This window comes from Pseudorca crassidens, chromosome 15 (genome assembly GCF_039906515.1).
Source record: "Pseudorca crassidens isolate mPseCra1 chromosome 15, mPseCra1.hap1, whole genome shotgun sequence".
NCBI lineage: Eukaryota > Metazoa > Chordata > Mammalia > Artiodactyla > Delphinidae > Pseudorca > Pseudorca crassidens.
In genome coordinates this window covers 412,286-434,840 of record NC_090310.1, presented here as the reverse complement: position 1 = coordinate 434,840, position 22,555 = coordinate 412,286, and the positions used below count along the sequence as shown (strand labels likewise).

Below are 22,555 nucleotides of genomic sequence, written 5' to 3'. Positions count from 1 at the left end.
CTGAAGCAATGTCCGTGACGTGAGGATGTGATACGAAACCGCAGCGTGACTCTACTTTGGTGAGAAGATACACAACTGGCCCTGCCCCCAATAAAGGTGAGCCCTTGGCCATGCGTGTGTAAAGGAAGGAAAGACATCTCGTGTCACTGGAGAGGCGGGAATTCGAGGGGAGCTGAATTTTTAATTATTCTATTCAAGATGGTTAAAAACTTCAAATATAGTAAAACAAAATTTTTAAAGGAAGTTGAAATTAACTTAATAAACATATCAACTCGAGTGTTTTTATCTTCCATGATAAAACAAAACGTAAAGCTGAGGACACCTACTCTTTCGGATGCCGCGTCCACCTCCTCCCGGCTGGCTCCCAACCGCTGCCGCCCGGACAAGCCTGCTTTCAGACGCCCCAGCTCCTGCTCCAGACGCCGGGCCACGGCAAGGAGGCGCGGCTCCTCGTCGGCTCTGCTGCAGCGGGGGGTGACGACAGGATAGGTCAGTCCTGCCAACAGTACGTGCAGGAGAAACGCCCGTGTTCCCCAGGCAGGTCAGCTGTGAACACACCACCCTGTCCCTCAGCAGCACACAAGTTTCAAGCCAAGGCCCCGGAGACTGTTCCCACCTCAAGGTCCGCACGCACACAGACACGCACACCTGCCCGGGCGGCGGCCAAACCTGCCATGGGCAGCGGTTATGCTTCTCTGGGTGCTGGTGCGGACTCTCATATACTATTTAATATTTAAACCTGTACCTATCGCCTTAAAATTCTGAAAAAGACTTCAGAGAAGTGACAGTGTTTACTGATAATCACTATAAAATTAAATACGAATTTTTCATGCTACTGGAAGAGAAAACTAAAAACATATGGCTTCAGGGTTTTACCTGTAGTGGAATAACTGAGGACATGGAAAGGAGACGTGACCCATCAGCCCCCCCTCAGCAAACTGGGGGCTGGCGAATAAGCCAGAACTGCAAACAGTCCTGATTGCTTTGAGCACCCCCAGCAAACCGGGGGTCTGCAGAGAAGCATTGAGTGCTTTGGGCACTGATCCATGAGATGTCCTAGTATAATCAGTGGTGGGAACGCAAGGAGATGTCCTTGTGCTACTTCAGTCTAATCAAAATAATGGTGGGAACTCTGTGCTGCTTTGCGCTCAAGGACAAAGCACGGCAGGTTCTCAAGAAAGCGAATTATTGCTTGTATAATTAATCAAAACACAGGGTGCTGCTTTGGCACTTCTGAAGGGTTAAGAAAACAAGTCTTAAAGTGTAAACCTAGATAATGCTCCAATAAAAGCTACCGCAGCAGGACAGACGGCGCTGTTCTGCCTGAGCGGGCGGCAGCCCTCTACTGCTGGGCTTCGGCACAGTCCATCTTGTGGGATGAGCTTGCTTTCGGCCCTGTCCTAAGATAAACTACAACATTAACAATTCTATTTTAATGTAGGTATTGCACATGATGAAATACTACGATATTACATTTATAGTTGTCTATAGGTAGTTATAGTTGTTGAGACACCAACAGCTCATATCTCAGCAGAGTGCACTCTGGGGTAAACACTGCAGGAGCCACATGGCTTCAGCCAAAAGGTGTTTTGATACGTAAAGGCTCTAAAGGAAAGTTAAAAGCGTGCTAACACTCATACCCATCCCGAGAGGAGGGTGGGTGAGGTCTCAAATCCCACGATAGGACCCAGAGAAACACACAGGAGCGAGAGCGGGAAGATGAGAGGTTAACGCTCGTCATCTGCTCTCTCCTGAGTTGAGCGTTGAGCCGGTGACTGGAGTGGCTGGAGTAACAAAAGGGTAACAGTGTCCTATTCAGATAATGGGGTGGAGAGAACCCAGGTGACAAAACCAAGGGTGTGAAAACGGTGAGCGGCTCTGAGACAGGAAGAAGCTCCATGCTGCCAGGGGACTTCAGGGAAGCTGACAAATGTGCGGAAGAAAAGCAACCAGGCTACGAGGGACCAAACGCCACCCCCCTGAAACTGCTGAGGGACCAGGGCTGTTTAGCAACAAAGAAAGGGCTCAGAGGAGGCCCAGCCTTGGTGAGAGCCTTGCAGCTCAGAAGGCGCATGTCTGGCCCCCTCGAGGGGCTGCCGAGCGGGGGACCAGGGTTGAACTGTGATGCCCGCAGAGCCAGCAGAGGTCCAGGCAGGAAGCCCACTCCACGCTGTGCCATGAACTCACGGCCCGTTCCTCGCGCCCTGAGGACCCTCCCGGCACATCCGGGCAGGGATTCCCCCCAGAGCAAAGCCGGGGACCCCGCTGTCTTTGGTGCTGCATGGAGGTGGATGGTAACAAGCTCCCCGACCCCTCCTCCATCCTCAGGTGCCCTGAAGGGTCTCCCAGAAAGACAACAGTTGGGACTGTTACCACCAACACAGCCCAGTCATCCCAGGTGCAAACAGTGCCCCTTGCTAAGGACGGCACAGCCCCACGTGACAGAGAGGAGCACAGAAGACAGAAGAGGAATTTATCTGGAATTATCCTACCTGACTGTTCTTAGTGCAGTCTGTTCTAATTCCTTCTGGATGGCCTAAAATGTAGGAGAAACAATCCGTTTAAATACACAAGTTACATACCAACTTTCCATAAAATCATATACTTGACTCTATAAACAGAAATAGAAATACACATATTTATCTAGGATTTTTCCCCCCTTAATTTAAAGCCCAGACCTGCCTGCTGGCAGGCAGGTAAGGGATGTTCACTTTTCAAAGCAGACTTTTAAAAGACGACACACAACGTATACTTAGAGAGGTGCACAGGTCATACAAAATAAGCAGCTCCTGTAACCAGGACGCAGGCCAGGAAGCCAGACGCCGCCGCTGCCGCCGCCACCACCTCGGATAAGTGCTTTCAGCGTGGCTGGACAAGGAGGAGGACGGCAGACTCACACATGAAGGCACGACTTATTAACACGGCCTGTTCACAGGCGCGGGCGCGCACCGCCCCACGCGAGCCGAGGCCCAGCGGCCACGGAGGCCGTAACTCGACAGAGGCGGGCGACACAGACAGGACCAACGCCAGCTCCCTCACGGAGGTGCGCTTCCTCCTCAGGCACCCTGGAAACATCTCATCAACGGATGGACTGAACTGCTCCCCTCTGACACTGTCAGCAACGCAGCGGCCAGTCCTGAGCTCCCGAGGGCTGTGCGTCTCCCCTGAGGCCCATCAGGGGGTCCAGGCCACCCACTCGGCGCCCCCAGTCCTTGTCCATGTCCACGCAGGTGCCGTCTCCTCCCTCCGCCTGCCCGACACCTGACAAGACTAGGCTTTCTGACCAGAAAATCCCCGGTCAGAAGGTCCAGGGTGAACCTTCACTCCCTTGCCCACAGACACCGTCACCCTGTGGAGGCTGGGTGACAGCGAGGAGAACCGCCCCCACCTGGGAGCCAGTGAGCTGGACACACTTACAAAACATTAAAGCAACACAATGGGGGCTTCCCTGGTGGCGCAGTGGTTAAGAATCCGCCTGCCAATGCAGGGCACATGGGTTCGAGCCCTGGCCCGGGAAGATCCCACATGCCGCGGGGCAACTAAGCCTGTGCGCCACAACTGCTGAGCCTGCGCTCTAGAGCCCGCGAGCCACAACTACTGAGCCCGCACGCCTAGACCCCGTGCTCCACAGCAAGAGAAGCCACCACTGTGCGAAGCCCGCGCACCGCAACGAAGAGCGGCCCCCGCTCACCGCAGCTACAGAAAGCCCACGCGCAGCAATGAAGACCCAACGCAGCCAAAGATAAAAACACACAAATAGAAAAATTTTTAAAAATTAAAAAAAAAGAATATTTCCCTTCCGTTTTATAAAGGATGGCAGCAAACACCCTAAAAGAAGCACTTTAAAGGCTGGGGGCTGTGAGCACAGTAACTGCAGCTGACGCTTCTCAAGGAAATCACGGTGCTGGGGCTGCAAGTGAAAGGTCAAGAGCATGAATACCTCAGATCTTTCTGTCAGTTTTCCAAGAATATCTTCCAGGCTGGAGATGCGCAATTCATGTTCTTGGCGGAGAGTCACATAGTCGGTCTTGAAAAGGAAAATGAATGAACAAATGGTAGAGAAAGTTAAGCAACAAATAAGCCCAAACCTGGCCAGTCAGGCCATGCCGTTTCTACACAGCACAGCAGCCAGAGACTGTGGTCACAGCTGGGCACAGCATCCCATGGGGGTGACATCAGTGACGTCCTCATCTCCGCCTCTGAAACCTGCCCTAAGATAAAAGGCACAAACAGCTTTTCTAGTCACAGAATATTCGTTCAGAAGACTGGTAATTATCAAAAACACCTGCATGGACAGCAGAGCAATTACCATTCATTCAACACACACTCCCCAGGCACCTGCTGTACCCAGAGACTTACACCACAACCACCAAGGGCCCACTCACTCCTTCTTGATCTTTCATATTCGTATAAAGTGTGTGACATCTCAATGGTCATCAGAACCGGTGCTAGAGCCCTCAGAACAGTGCTGATCAGGGGAAGAAAGCTCAGATCAGGCGGCCAACAGGCACGTTCCCCCCCCCGACCCCCCGGCTCAGGGACACAGGTGATCAGCACAGCGGCAGAGAGAAAATAAGATTTTTTTCTCAACATAAGTAACTTTGAAAACAGCCTTTGTCCAGCACATCCCCACCCATCTCTTCAGCAGTTCTTAGAAGGTAAATCTGGAGTAAGCGTATCAGATACACTCCCTGGGAAGGTCTAGAAAAATCTCTGCCAGTTATATAATCAAAGGACATCCACACAGGAGACACCACCAGCAGCAAAGAACGCCTGCACATTCTGAACCACTAAAATCCAGTCAGAAAGAAAAACAGTAAGTCATTATACACTCTTATTACAGGAGTTTCATCCACTGATTTTATACCCCACCTTGTTCCAAAATATAACCACAATGACTTATAAAAACATAAGATGACAAATCAGGTGAAGCAAAGCTAAGGGATGAAGGGCAGCCGGGAGGATGACCCCAGGGCACTGGGATGCGGGAGGGTCAGCCGCTGGACTCGGCTGCACGTCCTCACGGCCAGGCCGGGTCTCCTACTGTACAGCCCACTGGCCCTGGGCACAGCGGGACGGCCTCTGCCCAGCATGGCGGCCACATGTGCCCCGGAGCACCTGATGTGTGGCTGGGGCGACTGAAAGAGAAGCTAAATGTTACTTAGTGTTAATTTGTGTGTGTGGCGGTGGGGGGGCCTCGTGGCTTGTGGGATCTCAGTTCCCGGACCAGGGGTGGAACCCGGGCCACGGCAGTGAGAGCGCCGAGCCCTAACCACCAGACCGCCAGGGAAGTCCCTAAGTGTTAGTTACTTTAAACTCGCACAGCCACATGCAGCAGGTGGCCCACTCTCCTGGAGACACACGTGGGATAAACCTGTGCCAGCCGCTCAGGGAAGGATAACAGGTAGTCAGCACGCTGACCACCAGTGTGTGGCAGCCGCAGAACCAAGCTTCAACCTTCCAGGGTCACCGTCACAATCACACCTGAATAGGGGTAAGTGGTGGAGGACAGCGTGGGAAGGATGAGCTAAATCTGCACTCAGCTCAGCACATCTCGAATCTCATTTTAAAACAAGGAACAGAACACTCGTAACGGTGTTAACTGGATCTCACTGAAATCATCTCAGTTCTACGGCTGAGAAGCCAAAAATAAGCAACTAGTGAGGAATCAACGCAGGACGCCCGGTGGCCTTTGGATGTGAGAACCCCAAGCAGGCACCCGGGGGCCACGCAGAGAAGGTGGAACACGCCTAGTAACTTTGGGAACCAGTGCCTGTCAGCACGTTACAGGGACCCGACCGGAATCGAGAAGATTCACACATTCTGCCCCCAACAGGTGGAACACAGTGGATTAAGCCAGCGGCAGCTACAAACAGGGGCGCAAGCTGATGCCGGGACAGGAGAGCTCAGTTTCCTGAGCCCAGTCAGGAAACAGCCGGCAAGGGGCACCCACCCCGAGACAAGTCGAGGCAGGCTCCGGCGAAGCCAGGCAGAGCCAGGCTGCTCGAGAGCACGGTGGGGCCACGGGGAGCCCTGAGGGGTCCGCAGGCTGACAAGACATGCATGATCAGGGGTGGAGGGTCCCCTCCGGTCGGAGTGCGAACAGTTGGGTGGGTAGTGGGCTCTTTGCTGAGAAAACAGGATCAGGGAAAAGCACTTGTGGAGACAAGGGGCAATGCCTATTTTAAAGATTTCAATCCAAAATACCTAAATTGAATTATTGTGGAACTTAAGAAAATAAACATCAGTTTTGAGGAAAATGGACTGACAAGCCTTTCCTTGAGAACCAAATAAGTGAGACACGTATATACAGGCCTACGGTTTCATAAGGAATAGTAGCTACTTAACTATTTCATGATCTTGAGATATTTTAAATCACAAATTTGAGCTTTTCCGTTCAGTGCCAGAAAAATTTCATCGAATTGTGTTCAATCCATTCACCAATTAAAACGCAGGATAGGGACACCCGTCTGTCCTGCCGCAGCCTGACCTCACTCTTGGGCGTCACCCACGCGCCTCCACCCCCTCCCCCAACCCTGCCTGCTCCCAGGGTGCACCCCACCCCCTACCCTGGCCTCAGACGTGGCATCTCCTCCGGGGGCACCTACCGCAGCTCCCCGCCACTGCAGGCCAGGAACCCACCTGCCATCCGTGCGGCCACCTCTCACTGCAGGGCCCTCCTATTCCTTGTCCCCAAAAGGAAAACACAACACCCGAGAACTCCAAGGTGGCATCACCTGGGAGCCCGACAGCCCACCAGTGCCAGCCCCCTTGAGACGCTGCCCCCACCACGCTCCTCACCGGGGGCCACACCCCCTCATTGCTGCCATCTGCCCGGTCCACCCGCGCCTGCAGTTTCTGGAGCAAGGTTGACAACTCTCCAAGCTTCTTGTCATGGCTGTGACACTGTCCCGACAATGCAGCCACCTGCCTTTCCACTTCACTCATCCGATGCCAGTGGAAAACCTCATCGCCAACCTGAAACAGTAAGAGGTTCCAAAGGTGACACAAATGAGAAGGTCAACCTGGCAAAGGAGAGTACAGTACAGGATAAGTCGAAACAACGAAACAGAGCATTACAGGAAAACGTCAACTACAATACACACACACCCCCAAAGGAAAAGACATGAAAATGTTCATCATTAGTGATTTCCTTTACGTGGCAGACTATGGGTGGTTTTTATTTTCTTCTTTATGCTTTCTGTATTTTCCAAAGTAATGAAAGCTTTTTTTTTAATGAAAATGAACTAAATAATGAGACTGCTTGAAATACAGGCACGCCTCGCTCTACTGCACTTCGCAGATACTGCATGGCTCACAAATGAAGGGCTGTGGGGTCCCTGCGCCCAGTGAGTCTGTCCTCGCATCTCCCCAACAGCATCTGCTCGCTTTGTGTCTCTGTGTCACACTTTGGTAATTCTCAAAATATTTCAAACCCTCCACCAGCAAAAAGATTACAGCTCATTAAAGGCTCAAATGATGGTTAGCATTTTTTAGCAATAAAGTATTGTCAATAAAGGTCTGTACACTATTTTTTTAGACATAATGCTATTGCACACTTAACAGACTATAGTACACTGTAAAGATAACTTTTATATGCACCAGGAAGCCAAAAAATTCGTATGATACTGGAGCTGAACACGCAGTATCTCTGAGGTGCGCCTGTATGCATTACTTGAAGTGTTTCGGAACATTTAAGGAGCTGTAAGACATGCTTATTTGACGTTTTAAAATATTTTCTAAGACAGAGTGCCCAGCTGAACTACCTTGCAGTTTACAAGTAATATGGAAACTTACTCTGGAGAACACAGATTGGCAACGCCAGGGAAGAGCACATCCTAACTGATTACCTGCAGAGGCTGGTTCGGGTGCGAAGTGTCGGGTGTGAGCATGGTCCTAGGGTCATCCACCCTCTGTGCTCTGTGGCTGTGCATCCAGTTTAACACAGGCAGGAGTGAAAGAACATCACCCTGGCCCCATAATGAAATACTTGCACCTTGAAGGAGAGAAAAGCAACTGTATACACATGTACATACAGTGCTTTTCAAAAGGTGTACTTAAATGTTCAATTCTTTCACTGATTTACATATATATGCACGTGTACATATTAGTCATCTTAGGTAACAAAGTAAAATTTTACTTACCTAGTAAAAGTAATACTGGAATGAGCAAGATTAAAAACTTGCAAATATTTCGAAGGCACCTAAGGAATGAAAAGAAAAACATTAGGGCTTCCCTGGTGGCACAGTGGTTGGGAGTCCGCCTGCCGATGCAGGGGACACGGGTTCGTGCCCCGGTCTGGGAGGATCCCACATGCCGCGGAGCAGCTGGGCCCGTGAGCCACGGCCGCTAAGCCTGCGAGTCGGGAGCCTGTGCTCCACAACGGGAGAGGCCACGGCGGTGAGAGGTCCGCGTACCGCAAAAAAAAAAAAAAAAAAATCAAAACATTTAACTTGGAAAAAGTAAAAGGCAGGGCTCACTATTCTATATGACCTCTCTAGATAATTTTATACAAAATACCCCCTCCCTAATTTAAAGTGGAAGTCACAGGCTGAGAAATGCAGTTAGTTTTATCTACAAGGTAAGTGGCTGCCTGAAGGAAAACCTGGCCACACGGTGCTGTCTCCCAGGCCCATGTGAACAACCCAGCAGGTCAGTTAACTGCCAACACGCTGGGCTGGGTGCACAGGAGGGCACTTAAGGACCTTGGTCATCGACCCACTGAGGCAACCTGGTGCTGGGGCAAGGGCACCAGAAGGTCCAGGCCTACAGTCCCGAGCACACCCTCCCAGCTGTGTAATCCTGGACACGTCACTTAAACGTTGCGCATCCGGTTTTCTTCAAGGATGACACCTGCTTTTCCTTTCTAACAGGAGTGGTTTGAAAAATTAAGACTATGAAAGCACTTTGCAAAATATAAAATGATTAAATCAAATGATACCATGAAATTAGCACAAAATCAGTTCTTTAAAACACCAAGCTGACACGGTATCAGTTTCCTTACCTTGTAAGAAGAAACACATTCAGCCAAGAAACCAAAGTAACAAACTGGTACCATCCAACCCCAAGCCACCAGAATACTTCAGATGCTGCCTTCCCTAAAAGAGAAAACACCACACATTCTAAGGAAACGTTCGTAGGAAAACCAAACTCCTAATGGACTGGTTTTGTGAAGGCCAAGCTAGCAGCATAAGGAAATATACTAACAGATGCTTTGAAAGTATATTAAGATGAAGGAAGTTAGGGATGAAGTATATTAGGACAATGCTTAGTCATCACAGCAGGAATATCCATAACTCAAACACAGGAACGTAAATAAGCCACAAAGCAATAAGTCATACACAAGACAAGATACAAAAGAGTAAACACCAAACCCATGCGTTCTCAAGTACAGTACTTACAACAACACCCAATACACTGGAGAAACAAAGAATGCCATGCAGCCAAAAGCACAGTATGTTAGCATTTCTAAGTAATAAAGGATGGAACACGTTACATCAAGGATCAAAGCACGTAAACCGAAAATGCAATGTTGACTTGGTTAGGTGAACAGTTTACTGCAGGTGCTTAACTGCCAACAGCCTAGGAGCGAACGCTAACATGGAAAGCCAAAATAACCACCTGGACAGGCCACCGCCAACCACAGCACCGCTGACACCGTCCTGGACACAAACCCTCCCGTGGCTCCGACCTCGCGCAGCGCCTGCACCGAGAAGTGACCTGTGCCGGAGAAGATTTGGGCGGGAGGGGCACCTTCAAACACCAGCCCCACAGTCCCGACGCGGCAAGAAGACACCCACCTCGTGGCACTGTACCAAAATCCTCTCGCATCAGACAGTCAACAGCCTCTGCTCAAGAAAAACAATCGACTACCTGAAGTCCAAGCAAGATGCTGAAACTAACTTATGAAAACCCTGCTCTGTGTCTGAACAGTTTTCACTCGCTTCTGCCTATCGACACGCAGGATGTAAAATGCAGACGTTCCCTATAAACCCGCGGGGCCTGGCTGGCAGCTGCCCTACACGTGTGCACAGCTGCTGCCGGCAGAATGGGTGTTGGAAAGACAGCGCAATCGTTTAAAGCAAGTAAGATTCCATGGACACCAGCAGTTAACATGCTCTGGGTGAGACAAGAGTTACGCAAACAGCAAGATGAAAATCCTCCTACAGCCCAGTGAAAAAATATTTTGGAATTATAACCGGTAGTCCCACTGGATGACAAAATAAAACACAATTAACTTTATACCGAAAGCCACACATATAAAGCAGAAAACTGCTCGTGAAATCAATTCCTTTCATTTTTAAAGAGTGACCGCTGGAAGTAATACACCCACACCAGCATTTGCGTGTTGACTCCTGAAAACATTAAGCAATTCCAACACGGCTGACGTGCAAAGAAACGGTTTTTTAAAAAATCTATTGCTTTATGTTTATTAATTAACAGTTAAGAGACAACAAATTTTGAAGTTCAGCTTTTAAAAAAAGCTGCTATAAAGGCACCCTTCGGCAAGACACTGACAGGTACAAACTGGATTTCTCCATAGCACCCCGGCTGCACAGGCTCAGGACGCGGCCCGTTTCCCGGGCGCAGGCCAACTGTACCCCATGCAGGACACAGCTTCTTCTAAACCGTTCATTTCACCTGAAATACGTAACTTTCCATACGCTTAATTTATACTAAATACACTTACAAAGAAGCTTTTCAAGAGCCATATTCTCCATATTTTAAGACAGTTATTATATTCCTGTTTTTACTGAACACCTGAATTCCAAACACAAAGAAACAATGAACAAGGAGCATTTGCGAAAACACGACAGAAACAAAACACAAAAGCGCGAGAGACAACCTGCATGGGACAAGGCGAGCCCCACGGTCCCTGCCAGCCCTCCTGGCCATGAGGGCTGCGAGCGGGTGGCGGTGTGTGTTTCCAGGTGCTTCCTCCCCTTACAGTCATCGCCTGTGGGGTGGGACAAGCAGTTAATTGGACAGATGAACACGCAAACCCTGTCAATCTCAACGGTGCGCAGCAACGGCAGTTTGAAAAAACTAGGAAACTCAATTATGAAAAACCAAAATCCCAGCCAGTGTCCCCTGGTGGCTGTAGGCTCCTGGTGTGAAGGGGGCAGCGAGAGCCCCGGCCCCGTCCTAACCAGTGGGGCCCCAGGACGGCCTAAAAGGATGGCACAGGTGCGGCCGAGCCATACTTACACAGCGACGCCCCGTTTGCACGGAGGTGGCCGTCCTCGCCGAGGGGCTCTCTCACATTCATCCTCCCACAGTGACTGGAATGAGCTGCAACACAGGCGAGAGGGGCCTGAGCCCGGGACAGGAGCTCTGCAGAGTGGCCGGGTCGGGGTGGTGGTGGGGGTGCAGGCCGGGGGCGAGGTAACTGCCTCGCTCAGGAAATGCCGTCAAGTCCCGCCAACCTTGGGCATGCCCCGACCACCACACAGGATGGGCCGGCTTCAAACATTTTTGAAACATCATTCTAAATGCCAGTCAGATAAATTTTTTGCTTTGAAGATGGTCGTAAGAATAAAAAGATGAGTGTGTTAACTTTTTATTTAATGTTTAAACCCTGATCAACTTCCAGGAAACATCCAGAACTGCACAGAGAACAGGGAGAGAGATGCACAGCAAGGCTGCGAGAGAGCGAGGCCGCAAACGACGCGAGGAGAGGGCGTGAGCGAAGCGCCACGCGGGGAAAAGAGTGTTTTCTCCACCTTGAAAGCTCTATTTGGTGGAAAAAGGAGGAAGAAAGTATTTAAATACCTTTTGATTCATGGCTTTTTGACTCACAGCTTTTTGATTCGCGATCTTTTGATTCATAACTTTTCAATTTGTAATTTTCTGATTCATAATTGAGCTTCATTAAAGCCACTTGGAAGAGCTGAACTAAGAACGAAGGAAAGGACGCCGAGGTGCGCGTGACCAGCGACAAGATGCTATCCCTGCAGCGAGCGGCGCGGCCTAGTGAGAAACCGTGAACACAGTTACTCCTCTCGCAGCACGCGCTCCCTATGTCAGAGCCTGATTACTCACTTTGGGCAAAATGGAACCCACTTTTTTTTCGGCTGTGCCTTGCGGCTTGCAGGGTCTTAGTTCCCCAACCTAATAAGCTCGGGCGGTGAAAGCGCAGAGTCTTAACCACTGGATGGCCAGGGAATTCCCTGGAACCCACTTTTTTAAATGGACACCAGAGACACACACTCGGGCCGAGTTGCAAACCAGCCCCATCCTGGAGCGCCAGCAGCACCACATCTCTCCCACAGGCCGTCTTCCATAAAACATCCAATCTGAGGTCACTTCACCCCAATGCTGTTTATGCACACGCTACCATCTTTAGAAATTGGCAAACGACTTCTCTTCCCTGACCTCCGGCCCAGCCACCCCACTGTGTTCCCAGCCTCGAGAAGGCCTGTCAGCGAGAAGCAGCCCCTTCAAGGACGTCCGCTACAGCACGTGCCGCAGGGTACACAGAGACACCCGACGTGGCCACCTGAGGCTCCTTTTCCTCAGCACCTGGAGCACCAGGACAGTGCGACCTCTATAACCTACAATGTGCAGGGTGACAGTCTGCAAATCACAGTGGCTAGAAGTTTTTATTCTTAAAAAAGTTATTTGTAGTGAGGTGGATGAACCTAGAGCCTGTCATATAGAGTAAAGTAAGTCAGAAAGAGAAAAACAAATACCATATCCTAACACATATATGGAATCTAAAAAAAAGGTTCTCGTGAACCTAGGGGCAGGACAGGACAGGAATAAAGATGCAGACGTAGAGAATGGACTTGAGGACACGGGGAGGGGGAAGGGTGAGCTGGGACAAAGTGAGAGAGTGGCATGGACATCTATACACTACCAAATGTAAAATAGATAGCTAGTTGGAAGCAGCCGCACAGCACAGGGAGTTCAGCTCGGTGCTCTGTGACCACCTAGAGGGGTGGGATAGGGAGGGTGGGAGGGAGGGAGACGCAAGAGGGAGGGGATATAGGGATATATGTATACACATAACTGATTCACTTTGTTATACGGCAGGAACTAACACAACGTTGTAAAGCAATTATACTCCAGTAAAGATGTTTAAAAAAAAAGTTTCTTCACTGAGTGGCAGCTGAAGTATGAGGCTTGTTCCTGCACAGTGACTCCATGGGACAGCCTGCAGCCGGGGCTGTTCGCCAACGTGCCCAAATGCACAAATACCCAGCCCGTTCACTCACCCCCGGCTCAGCTCCCTGAGTTTAGGGTACATGCGTGAGGCCAGTGGGGACTGGAGAGGTCTGAGTTGGAGTGATTTCAGAAGAAATAAAATCAGAGCTTTCCCCCCGCAGATAGCCTGAATAAAGGAGTAGGCTATCTGTGAATTGGAGCCCTGAACCAAAACAAATGTAAACCTGGGGCCAGGAGCCCCCGAGTGTCAGGGCCAACTCTGTGTTACCCCACTCACACTCTTCTTTGTTTTACACCGCAGCATGAACTTTATACAGAGGTCGGACAAAAACAGAAAAATTCATGAAGAGGTAACGCAGGATCTGTCTCACTGACAATCAGCGACACCAAAATCCATTTTTCATTCATCAAATCGGCAACATTTTAAAAGAACAAAAATATAAACACTTATTTAGCAAGAGTACATGGAATGGGGACCCTCACGTGGCCATAGGGAGAGGGCAATCCTGGTCAGTCTTTTGGGAAGTCAACTGGAAGAATCTATTTAAACTGAAATTGTAAACAATCTTCTTTTCTCAGCAGTTATAAGTATTTATTTAGAAGCTGCTGGGCGGAACACTTTTTAAAATATATTTAGTCGCTAATCGCGGTTTCTTCAGGAGGACGGGCTCCATCAGAGCTGCTCCTCCATAAAGCCGGTCAGTAGTATTTCAGCTGCTCAGCTCAGAGGCCAAGCCGCAGCGTGCCACGCCGCCCACTTCAGCCTCAGCCGCTCGGCAGTCACAGCTGTCCAACCCCGAAGTCAGCCAAGTTGGCTGGTCCCTCTCCCGGAAGCAGCAGACGTTTCAGTCCTTACTTCTCTAAAGACTAAGGCTGATTCAATTAGCAAAATTCTGCTCAAAGCACCCAAGACAACCGACAAAGTTTCAAAGGAATGACTTTTCATTCACTCATTCATTCATTCAGACCTATCTTTTCTAAGTTAGTTTACACCTTCTACTGGGGGACGCAAGCATTGCCTTAGGCAAGAGAAAAAACACAGAAGTGTGTGTTTCCAGATTCCAATTCCCTGGGTCCTTCTGTGCGGTTAGCCCAGGGGCCAGGGAGGCCCGAGGCGCGCTGGCCCACATAGGAGCGCCTTTTGGCAGAGCCGGGTCTCCCGGGTCTCCAGCCCCTACAGGTTTCTCACACAGGTGCCAGCCCTCACAGGAGTACTGAATCTGTCCATCTGCACGCATCCTATCAGCACCTTGCTTTGGTGAGCGCTGTTCGATGTCCCAGGGAAAACACATGGAAGGCTTTTAAAGCCTTTCTGACGTGGCCCAGAAAATCACGTTTTGTCAACAATGCACTCAACCTGAACCTCAAAAGGTTTCAGAATCAGAAACTACGTGGCTCAGGCGGGATGAATGATGTTTAATGCACACTTACGCTCCTTCTGGCCTGCCTACCCCGAAGACTTGTGCACATACACAAATACACCCAAAGAAAACACTGCTTTTAAAAGTGTACAAACAAGAAAGCCTGAATGTCCACCTAGACACTGACTAAACAAATTTCGATACAACCATAAATGCAATATTAGACAGGCATCAAAAAGAATGAAGTTCATCGCAATTACCATTTAAAATGAAAAAAATTGCAAAACCATGTATTTGAAGTAAAGACAAAAACACACTCCATGTTTCTGTAGGAACATGAAAGCAAAATTCAGGTGGTGCTTACACAACACTGTGAAATACCAGTGGATTGTACACTTTAAAATAGTCGGTTAATTTCATGTTATATGATTTTCACCTCATTAAAAAGGCAGGAGAACCCACAATGAACAGGATTAGCTGCAGCTCCCTCCAGAAGGGAAACCAGACAGGGACTGGGGAGGGACAAGGGGTGACTTAATTCATCTAGTAAATAAATAGATAAATTTAAAGGTTTAAAGATTTCACAATGAGAATATAAGAAAAAGAATAGAAAGAAAGGAAATGTGGGGTGGGGATTAACTTATGATTGTGAAGAGTTACCCATATTTTGAGTAAATATGCCCATGTAACAAATTCATGCAGTGTGACCTCAACCACGCAATAAGAGTGAAAAGCCTCTGGGTGTAGGTTATGGGTGATTTTAATTTTCTTCCTTGCACACCTCTGTGGTTTTCAAAAGTTCTTTGATAAATGTTTTACTCAAATAATTAGAAACTAATTTTTTCAAAGGTAACAAATTAGCATTGGGTCTACAAACCACTGCTATAATCTAAAAGAGCAAGGGGCATGATAAGAATAGAAGCTCAAAGCAAATAACAGTATAGTAACTTGTTTACTCCACCAAAATACTCAAGACCGATTTAAGCAGGAAGTGGGATGAGTTTCCAGAAGCTGCCACCAAAGCTACCACGGCTGACCTTCCCTCTGAAGACACAGCAACCACACAGCTGGGTTCAGGCCCACCATCCTCCATGCTGTCAGAACAAGTGGCTGCATTGTTGGTGACGCAGACGTAGCTGGGGGACAGCAGCAAACACTGCCACAGACAGGCGGCGACCTGTGAGCACCACGACTCCACCAGGTACCGTTTGTGGAACGTGCTTTTACTCTGAGAAAGGTGTTGTGCTCAACTCAGCAACGGCACACTTCAAAATGCAGCCTCAAAACCCGATACACGGCATGCCAGGTGCGGAGTCCCGGCCCTGGGAGAGCACTCAGAGGACACAGCGTCTCGGGGAGGGCGCCCTGCAGGCGAGATGCCTGGGGCCAGGTCCAAGCTCCATCACTTACCAGCAAGTGTCTGAAGCTGGCTGAACCTCAGTTTACTGGTCTGTACAATGAGGGTGACAACTGTCCAGCAGGGCTGCTATGAGGGTCAGTGAGGTCATGGGTACAGAGCGCAGGAGGCAGAGTGAGCGCTCAGCGATGCTGGTCTCTACAGCACCCACACGATCCAGAAACTGTTACAGAGGAAACGCTCACATTGATTCTGCCACCCCCTTCCCCTCACTGTATTCCCACACTGCTCTATTAACGCTAAGGAGGTCGGTAACACTACAGCAGCCAAAACCCAAAGGTCTAGAAACGAGGATGAGACGCCGAAATAGAAATAACTGTCAGTCCAGGTATCATCCTTCATCATGTCAAAGTCACCATTTGAGAAGTATGAACTGGGCATCCTCGTGCGCAGGGCACAGCCAGGAACACAGGGATAGACAGACAGCGCCCCGCCCTCCTGCACTGTTCTGTCCAGACCCTGTCCACCTGCCCGAGCATGTCCTCTGGCTCTGCCAAGCACTCCAGTGCTCAGATTAAACAGACAAGGTACCAAGGGCTTGGAAACAAGGCGACACATTCCAAGTCGAGGACTCCCAGCCTCCCTATGTGTTCCCTTAAGGCAAACAGTGATCACAGCAGCCGCGGAGCCCCGAGCCTGGAGGGGCACATTGGTCACACGGTGGCCCCCAGAAGGGCCTCTGTAGCTGTGTTCTCCCCAGGGGCCCAGCAGCGAGGCCGACTCAGTCTGGCCCAAGTGTTGATCAGAGCTGGGAACATGGGCAGGCCCGGGCCCTCTGTGGTCAAGCTGGCGCACCGGGGTCCCAAGGGCCTCCTCTGCCGGTCAGCAGGGCCAAGGTTGCCCCGCGAGACCTTCCACCGTGCCTGCCGCCCTCCCAAACAAGGCTGGTGTGCCATGTGCCCCCCAGAAGCTGCACACTCCCGGTAAGCTGCCCCTGCGGTCACGGACTCTCACCCACAACAGAGACCAGAGACAACACGTCCCTGCCTCAAGCATCACCGCCTCCCACCCTGACTCCCTGGGCGCCTGGCATCTGCGCCCCTAGGAAAAGAAGGAGCGTCTGCAGGTGACTGCACAGCCCACAGGTCCAGTTCAGGACGAGGTTTCTCCTGCTTACTCCAAGTTCAAATTTATGGAATTCCAAACACTCCCAGGTACAAAAAGACCAACCACATCAGATGTAAGTTGAGAGAGGAGAAACAAAGCTAATTTTTGGTGCATCTCTTAAACTTTTAAAGGATAACTTTGAGTTCGAGTCTACAGTAGAAACAGTGCAGACACTGAGGCCTATAAGACAAGGTTGATGAAAAGAAAAGGAAATATCTAATATTTGGACGTGAACTCTTTTTCTAACTTTTAAAAGAGCAAGACTTACGTTTCTGACTCCTATCCCTCGAGTAAATCCTTGAGGCCGGGCCACGGGCAGCGGAGTACGCGGTGAGCGCGCCTTTGCGCTCAGAAAGGAGGCTGCAGTCGCTGCAGGTGTAGCCGTTGCTCCCTGCTGCTTCTACGGCCCCTGCGGCCACATCGCCGTTTCCCTGAATGGCAGCTTTATTCCCACCTGAAGTTTGCAAGAAGGAGATGGAACCTGCTTATTACAATCTGCAAACACCTAACTAAAACCTCCATCTTGAAAAATGTGGGGAAGAAAAGGATGAAATTACCTTTAAGCTCTCCGTCATCGTCAAGACCTAAAACACACACATATTTTTGCTGTTGAGCTCAAATTATTAAAACAGAACAAAATACACAAACTCAAAAGTAAAGGTTACAATGGTTAATAAATCAGTATCATGGCACTGGTCAAGATTGACTTCCTACAACGCCTAGAACTAACAGAAATGTCTCCAGGTACATGCAGATGCTTGCTTTCAATTCCAGGTGAAAGCACAGCTCTGGAGAAAATACCTTCCCACACGCTCTGTTCTCACGCACTCTCACACTGTCTACACACACACACACGCTGTGCACAGAAGAACAGGCAGGAACCTCAGCACCAGCACACTCGCCTCCTCTGCTGCCCGCGGGCTACTTTGCTAGTGAGCAAAACAGAATACGAGCTCCAGGGCTTCCCAACTCAGCACATGAGGTTTCTGGAACTAATCTAACCTTTAATTCTTCTCAGAAGGGCCAACCGGAACATCAAGGGGACACAAGCAGCTTTGCGGCCCCTCAAAGCCATGGCCCCTGTGGCCATCGAGTCCTCCACAGGGAGGACCGGGGTCACGCTGCTGCCTTAGTCAATACAGGTCACAAGCCACATCGTTTCCTAGGGCCAATTCATCTACACTAGATGCTTTCCAGTGAGACAAAAATTGCTGTCTGGAACTTGAAACCATGCTGGTGAGTTTACCAACGACTTTGCTTAAACACCCCACAAAAGTCACGCGTTTAGACACACAGAGTTCATCAGACTGCCCTGACCACGCCACTCCATCTTCCACATCGCGACACACAATCGGCAGCTGGAAGCAGTTTCCCTGTGTTTCCCATCTCAGTCCAGAGGAAGGCCTCCAAACTTCCTGGGGCTCCTTCCCCCCAGTGAGGGGAAAAGGGACAACCTGGCCATGACACCCCTTCTTCCCAGAAGAACCGGAGAAAGCACTGGAGATGACTCACCCCAGAAGTGGTCCACTTTGGTCTGCTCGCGGATCAGAGACTCGTCCAGCACAGGAGGCCGCAGACAAGCCGCAGCCCGCATGGCACTGGAGCCGCTCTGGCTGACAGCCAAGGACAGGACCTTCCTCGAGGTGTGGTTGACACTAAATGCCGGCTTGCGTGCACTGCTGTGCTGCTTTGCTAGTCTAAAAAGGAAGGGGAAAGGGGCAAGTCTACAGACTTTTTCTAGTATATACAAATGATCACATTTTACCGACACAAAATCTTTGCCTGAGAATCAATATACTACTGTTAAGGCAACGTGTTCTCATGCCCTTTCTGCTGTAATGAGACATCTGTTAATCTAAAAAAGGAATTGTTAAGCTGGGCTCAAGAACTCCTCCTAAAATTGTACACACAAAGTAGTTCTCAGATTATTTGGGGCCTCATGACCCAAAAGTTTTAGTTCTAAAACTAAAAATAACCTAAGAATAAAAATGACCTATATTTTGAAATTATATGATTTATAGATTTAGTGTCCCCCCAACCATTTAAAACAAGTAACTGCATCCACAGGCACATTCCGCACTGTTTCTCAGTCACTAGTAAAGGTGGAACAGCATCAGGTACAGCGAGGAGAGGCTGTCGCCAAAATCCTTCCTGTACTGGATCTACCACAAGGATGGAGACAAAGCCCTTGAAGACCCTCCCCACCGAGGGAGCGAGAAGTGAGCAAAAGGCAGGGAGCAGAGACAGGAAGGCCCCCATGAGCAGATGCACCGGGAAACCTGGTTCCAGCGTTGCTCAGGGACAGAGAACCAGCCTGTTACAGCCGTGGTTCCCATAGCAGTACCTGCATGAACACCCCAAACCAGGATATCCAAGAACCTCACTGCAAATGAACCCCAGGAGGCCGCTGGGCGTGCAGTGTGTGAGTGTGAACCACAGATGGGGAGGTGACGCCACAGACACCAGCACCCAGCCTTGCTGTCAGGCCAGTGTCCCATCACCTCTCAACAGCCACCATCCCACTCCCAAGAGTGGACCACTCAGGCAGGAAGCTCGTCACTCTTACATGAGTGATGTTAAAGGAAAGCTGTTACTTTTATTCTTTATCTCTAAATGGCACAAAGATCCTGCACACTTTTGCCCCTTCTTGGGCACAAATAAGTGATGGGCACGTGGAGAGTTCAGAAATCAAGTGAATAGGACAATCATAAATACAGGTAAACATCTAAACTTCACGCCTGTATCTGTCAGTTCACACAGATTTTGTATACAGACTTAAAGCACTAACAACACAGACACCTGCAAGGCCACATGATGATGGGCAGGGCTCCTCCCTTAACTGCTGGTGGGGCCTGCTACGCAGATGAGCTGGGAACACTTGCCCCGAACGGGATGGGTGCCCGCATCCCTCTTTACACCAGCGCCAAACAACCCGCACACCCCAGCCCTGGTTTCAGCCTCATTCACAGTAAAGCTACGACCATGTGTGCAGTTGTGTGTGTACACACATATCTGTAAATTCGAGAGAGTGAAGTTTTACAGACCGAAACCTCATGTGTTTGGTTTTAACTGTTTTCGCTCACCTGGCCGCTCTGTCCCCAGCGGGGCCATCCTCAGCGGCTCGGGCTGTGGTGACCAGGCGCAAACTGCGGCGGGACATTCTTGGAGAATCAAATACAGGATCCAATTTGTGCTCAGTCTCGAAATCCAGAGCATCAGAAGAATAACTTGAACTAGAAGGAAAAAACCTCATCATAGATGAACACCGCTTACCACACCACTTTGAAAAACAAACAAATAACAGAACGTGCAACCTAGTATGAATTTTTAAAAACAGCACATGCCACAACTAAGAGTCTGCATGCTGCAACAAAGATCCCGCATGCCACAACTAAGACCTGGCGCAGCCAAAATAAATAAATAAATAAAATATATTTTTTTTAAACGAGAAAAACAGCCATCACTATGTGAAGCCTTTCCGACAGAGCAAAAGCAAGCTGGCACCCAACTTGCTCAACAACTGATGCCCCTACATTTGCTCTGATCACAGCACATGTGAAATGAATCCCCCAGCTGCCTGGTGTTCAAGGCTACACCCGGCCCTGGGGAGCACGTGAGGACGTGCTAAATTCACGAGACTCCCCACCTAGGAATGAGATCAACGTTGTTAGAAAATCATAACCGTTTACTAGCAGACACCGTCTGATAAAGCAGTTAACAAGACAGTGACCACTACGTGACATTTAATCCGAGATCCCAGTAAGTCACTGAATGAATCAACGTAAGGAGAAAAGGAAAAGCCAGTGACTGAGCCACCAGCGCACTTTGCACTTAATTCATCATAAACCCAGAGACAAACTAGTACACAGAAAAGCCACTCCACTACCCTTCCACATTATCTTAAACCAAAACACAGATCCTTCTGTGCTGTCAGCAAGTTTTCCAAATCCAGAAACGTGAGTTGAGAACCTGTTCTGTGCCTCCTTGGGGGCGGGGATCCTACAGACAGTCCAGCAGCCGGGGCCACCAAACAGTGAGGACTCCGCACCTCCAGGAGGTGAGCTCACAACCCGACAGGAAGGAGGAAGGTGAGAGAGGGAGGGAGAGGCCACGACTGCCACAGGAAGCAAAGCAGGCCAAGAGAGGAACTGCAGCCCAAGGCACAGAAGGTGGGGCTGCAAGAGAACCTCGGTCCTGGCTTCAACCAAAGGGCCTTCGTGCGCATGCACGCTAGAGGACAGCCTGCACCCTGGAGGCCCTGGGCAGGCCCCGCTGTGGCAGAGAAGGGAGCTCCAAACCCCTCAGGTAGTTTATCCGCAGGAGGAGGTGGAGACGCTGGGGGCACATCCAGCAGGCAGTGGGAGGACAGACCCCGCTCAGGACAGCAGACCACTGGGCTAAGGGTCTGGAAATCCACGGTAACCAAGGGTATCTGAGTTAAAGTAAATGGGCTTAAGAACATTTCCGCGTTTTATTTTATATTATAAAAATATTTTCAGAATCAAATTCACCATAAACTTATCAGATATGACACTAGAAACTGTTAAATCAAACCCTCAGAAAGTTATTACAAATTGCTTCAAGTTGTCATATCCATTTGAGGCGTCACACATAACTTCAGGAAAAGGTCCTCCTCAACTTGAGAGGCTGGAGTGGGGCAAGACAGAGGCTGCCCTAACCCACACTGAGCAGCAAGGATGCTAAACTCTACCTAATTTTAGTATAAAATATGCTTACTTTTCTTCCAAGATTATTTTTAGTATTTTACATAACTACAATTCTCGTTTAAGAAAATTGTTATTTCAAGTCAGAATCTACCACGTAAGAATGGACCAGTACCCCTCCACCATCTTTCTCTTAACCTAAGTCCTGGGTTTAGAGGACGGCCATTTATGAACTTGAACATCAAGAGAGGACAGTGCAGTTCAAGTCCACCGGCCTCTGTCAGGCCCCAGACCAGGTGTGTGTCTCGAGGAGCAACCTAGACAAATACGCAAACGTGCAGAAGGCAAGAAGCTGACGACGGCACCCAGACCTCTGTCTCCCACCCCCACACGCCCCAGAGGCTGCAACTCAGGGGACATGACAACGCTGCCAGTCTGGAGAGGGTCCTGGCTTTCCAACACAGGACCTCTAACACAATGCCCCTGCCGGCAGAAGGGTGTTCCAAATACCTGTTACTTTGATTAGAGAGGGCCCTGGGAAGAAGCCAGTATAGCGGCTGTTTGTAAGAGCAAATGAGGGAGTTCCCGGTGGCCTAGTGGTTAGGATTCCGTACTTTCACTGCCATGACCCCGGGTTCAATCCCTCGCTGGGGAACTGAGATCCTGCAAGCCGCGCAGCATGGCCAAAAAAAAGAAAAGAGCAAACGACTGGGAAATGTCCATTAATAAGGGGATGATGAAATAAACTAGGATACATGTACCTTATGTAATGCAGTGAGGCCGTTAGAAAACATAAAAGATCTATATATACTGTCACAGAAAGACCTCCAAGATATACT

General features: G+C 49.6%; 1 protein-coding gene across 7 annotated transcripts in view; it reads right to left on the bottom strand.

The window, feature by feature from the left end:
• Nucleotides 1-22,555, bottom strand: part of SUN1 (Sad1 and UNC84 domain containing 1) — a 52,150-nt gene that overhangs the window by 11,370 nt on the left and 18,225 nt on the right. For 3 of the 7 annotated variants that reach the window (XM_067705260.1, XM_067705262.1, XM_067705261.1), the window contains exons 3-17: nucleotides 20,136-20,285; nucleotides 18,565-18,749; nucleotides 17,610-17,636; nucleotides 17,321-17,506; nucleotides 11,773-11,970; nucleotides 11,209-11,292; nucleotides 10,847-10,957; nucleotides 9,622-9,720; nucleotides 9,005-9,098; nucleotides 8,145-8,203; nucleotides 7,851-7,996; nucleotides 6,802-6,978; nucleotides 3,941-4,027; nucleotides 2,493-2,536; nucleotides 327-462 (exon numbers count right to left, since the gene is read on the bottom strand). In XM_067705260.1, the coding sequence (XP_067561361.1) occupies nucleotides 327-462; nucleotides 2,493-2,536; nucleotides 3,941-4,027; nucleotides 6,802-6,978; nucleotides 7,851-7,996; nucleotides 8,145-8,203; nucleotides 9,005-9,098; nucleotides 9,622-9,720; nucleotides 10,847-10,957; nucleotides 11,209-11,292; nucleotides 11,773-11,970; nucleotides 17,321-17,506; nucleotides 17,610-17,636; nucleotides 18,565-18,749; nucleotides 20,136-20,285 (1,783 nt within the window). The remainder of the gene's footprint in view (nucleotides 1-326; nucleotides 463-2,492; nucleotides 2,537-3,940; nucleotides 4,028-6,801; nucleotides 6,979-7,850; nucleotides 7,997-8,144; nucleotides 8,204-9,004; nucleotides 9,099-9,621; nucleotides 9,721-10,846; nucleotides 10,958-11,208; nucleotides 11,293-11,772; nucleotides 11,971-17,320; nucleotides 17,507-17,609; nucleotides 17,637-18,564; nucleotides 18,750-20,135; nucleotides 20,286-22,555) is intronic. The other 4 variants (XM_067705264.1, XM_067705265.1, XM_067705266.1 and 1 more) reach the window with 4 other exon arrangements.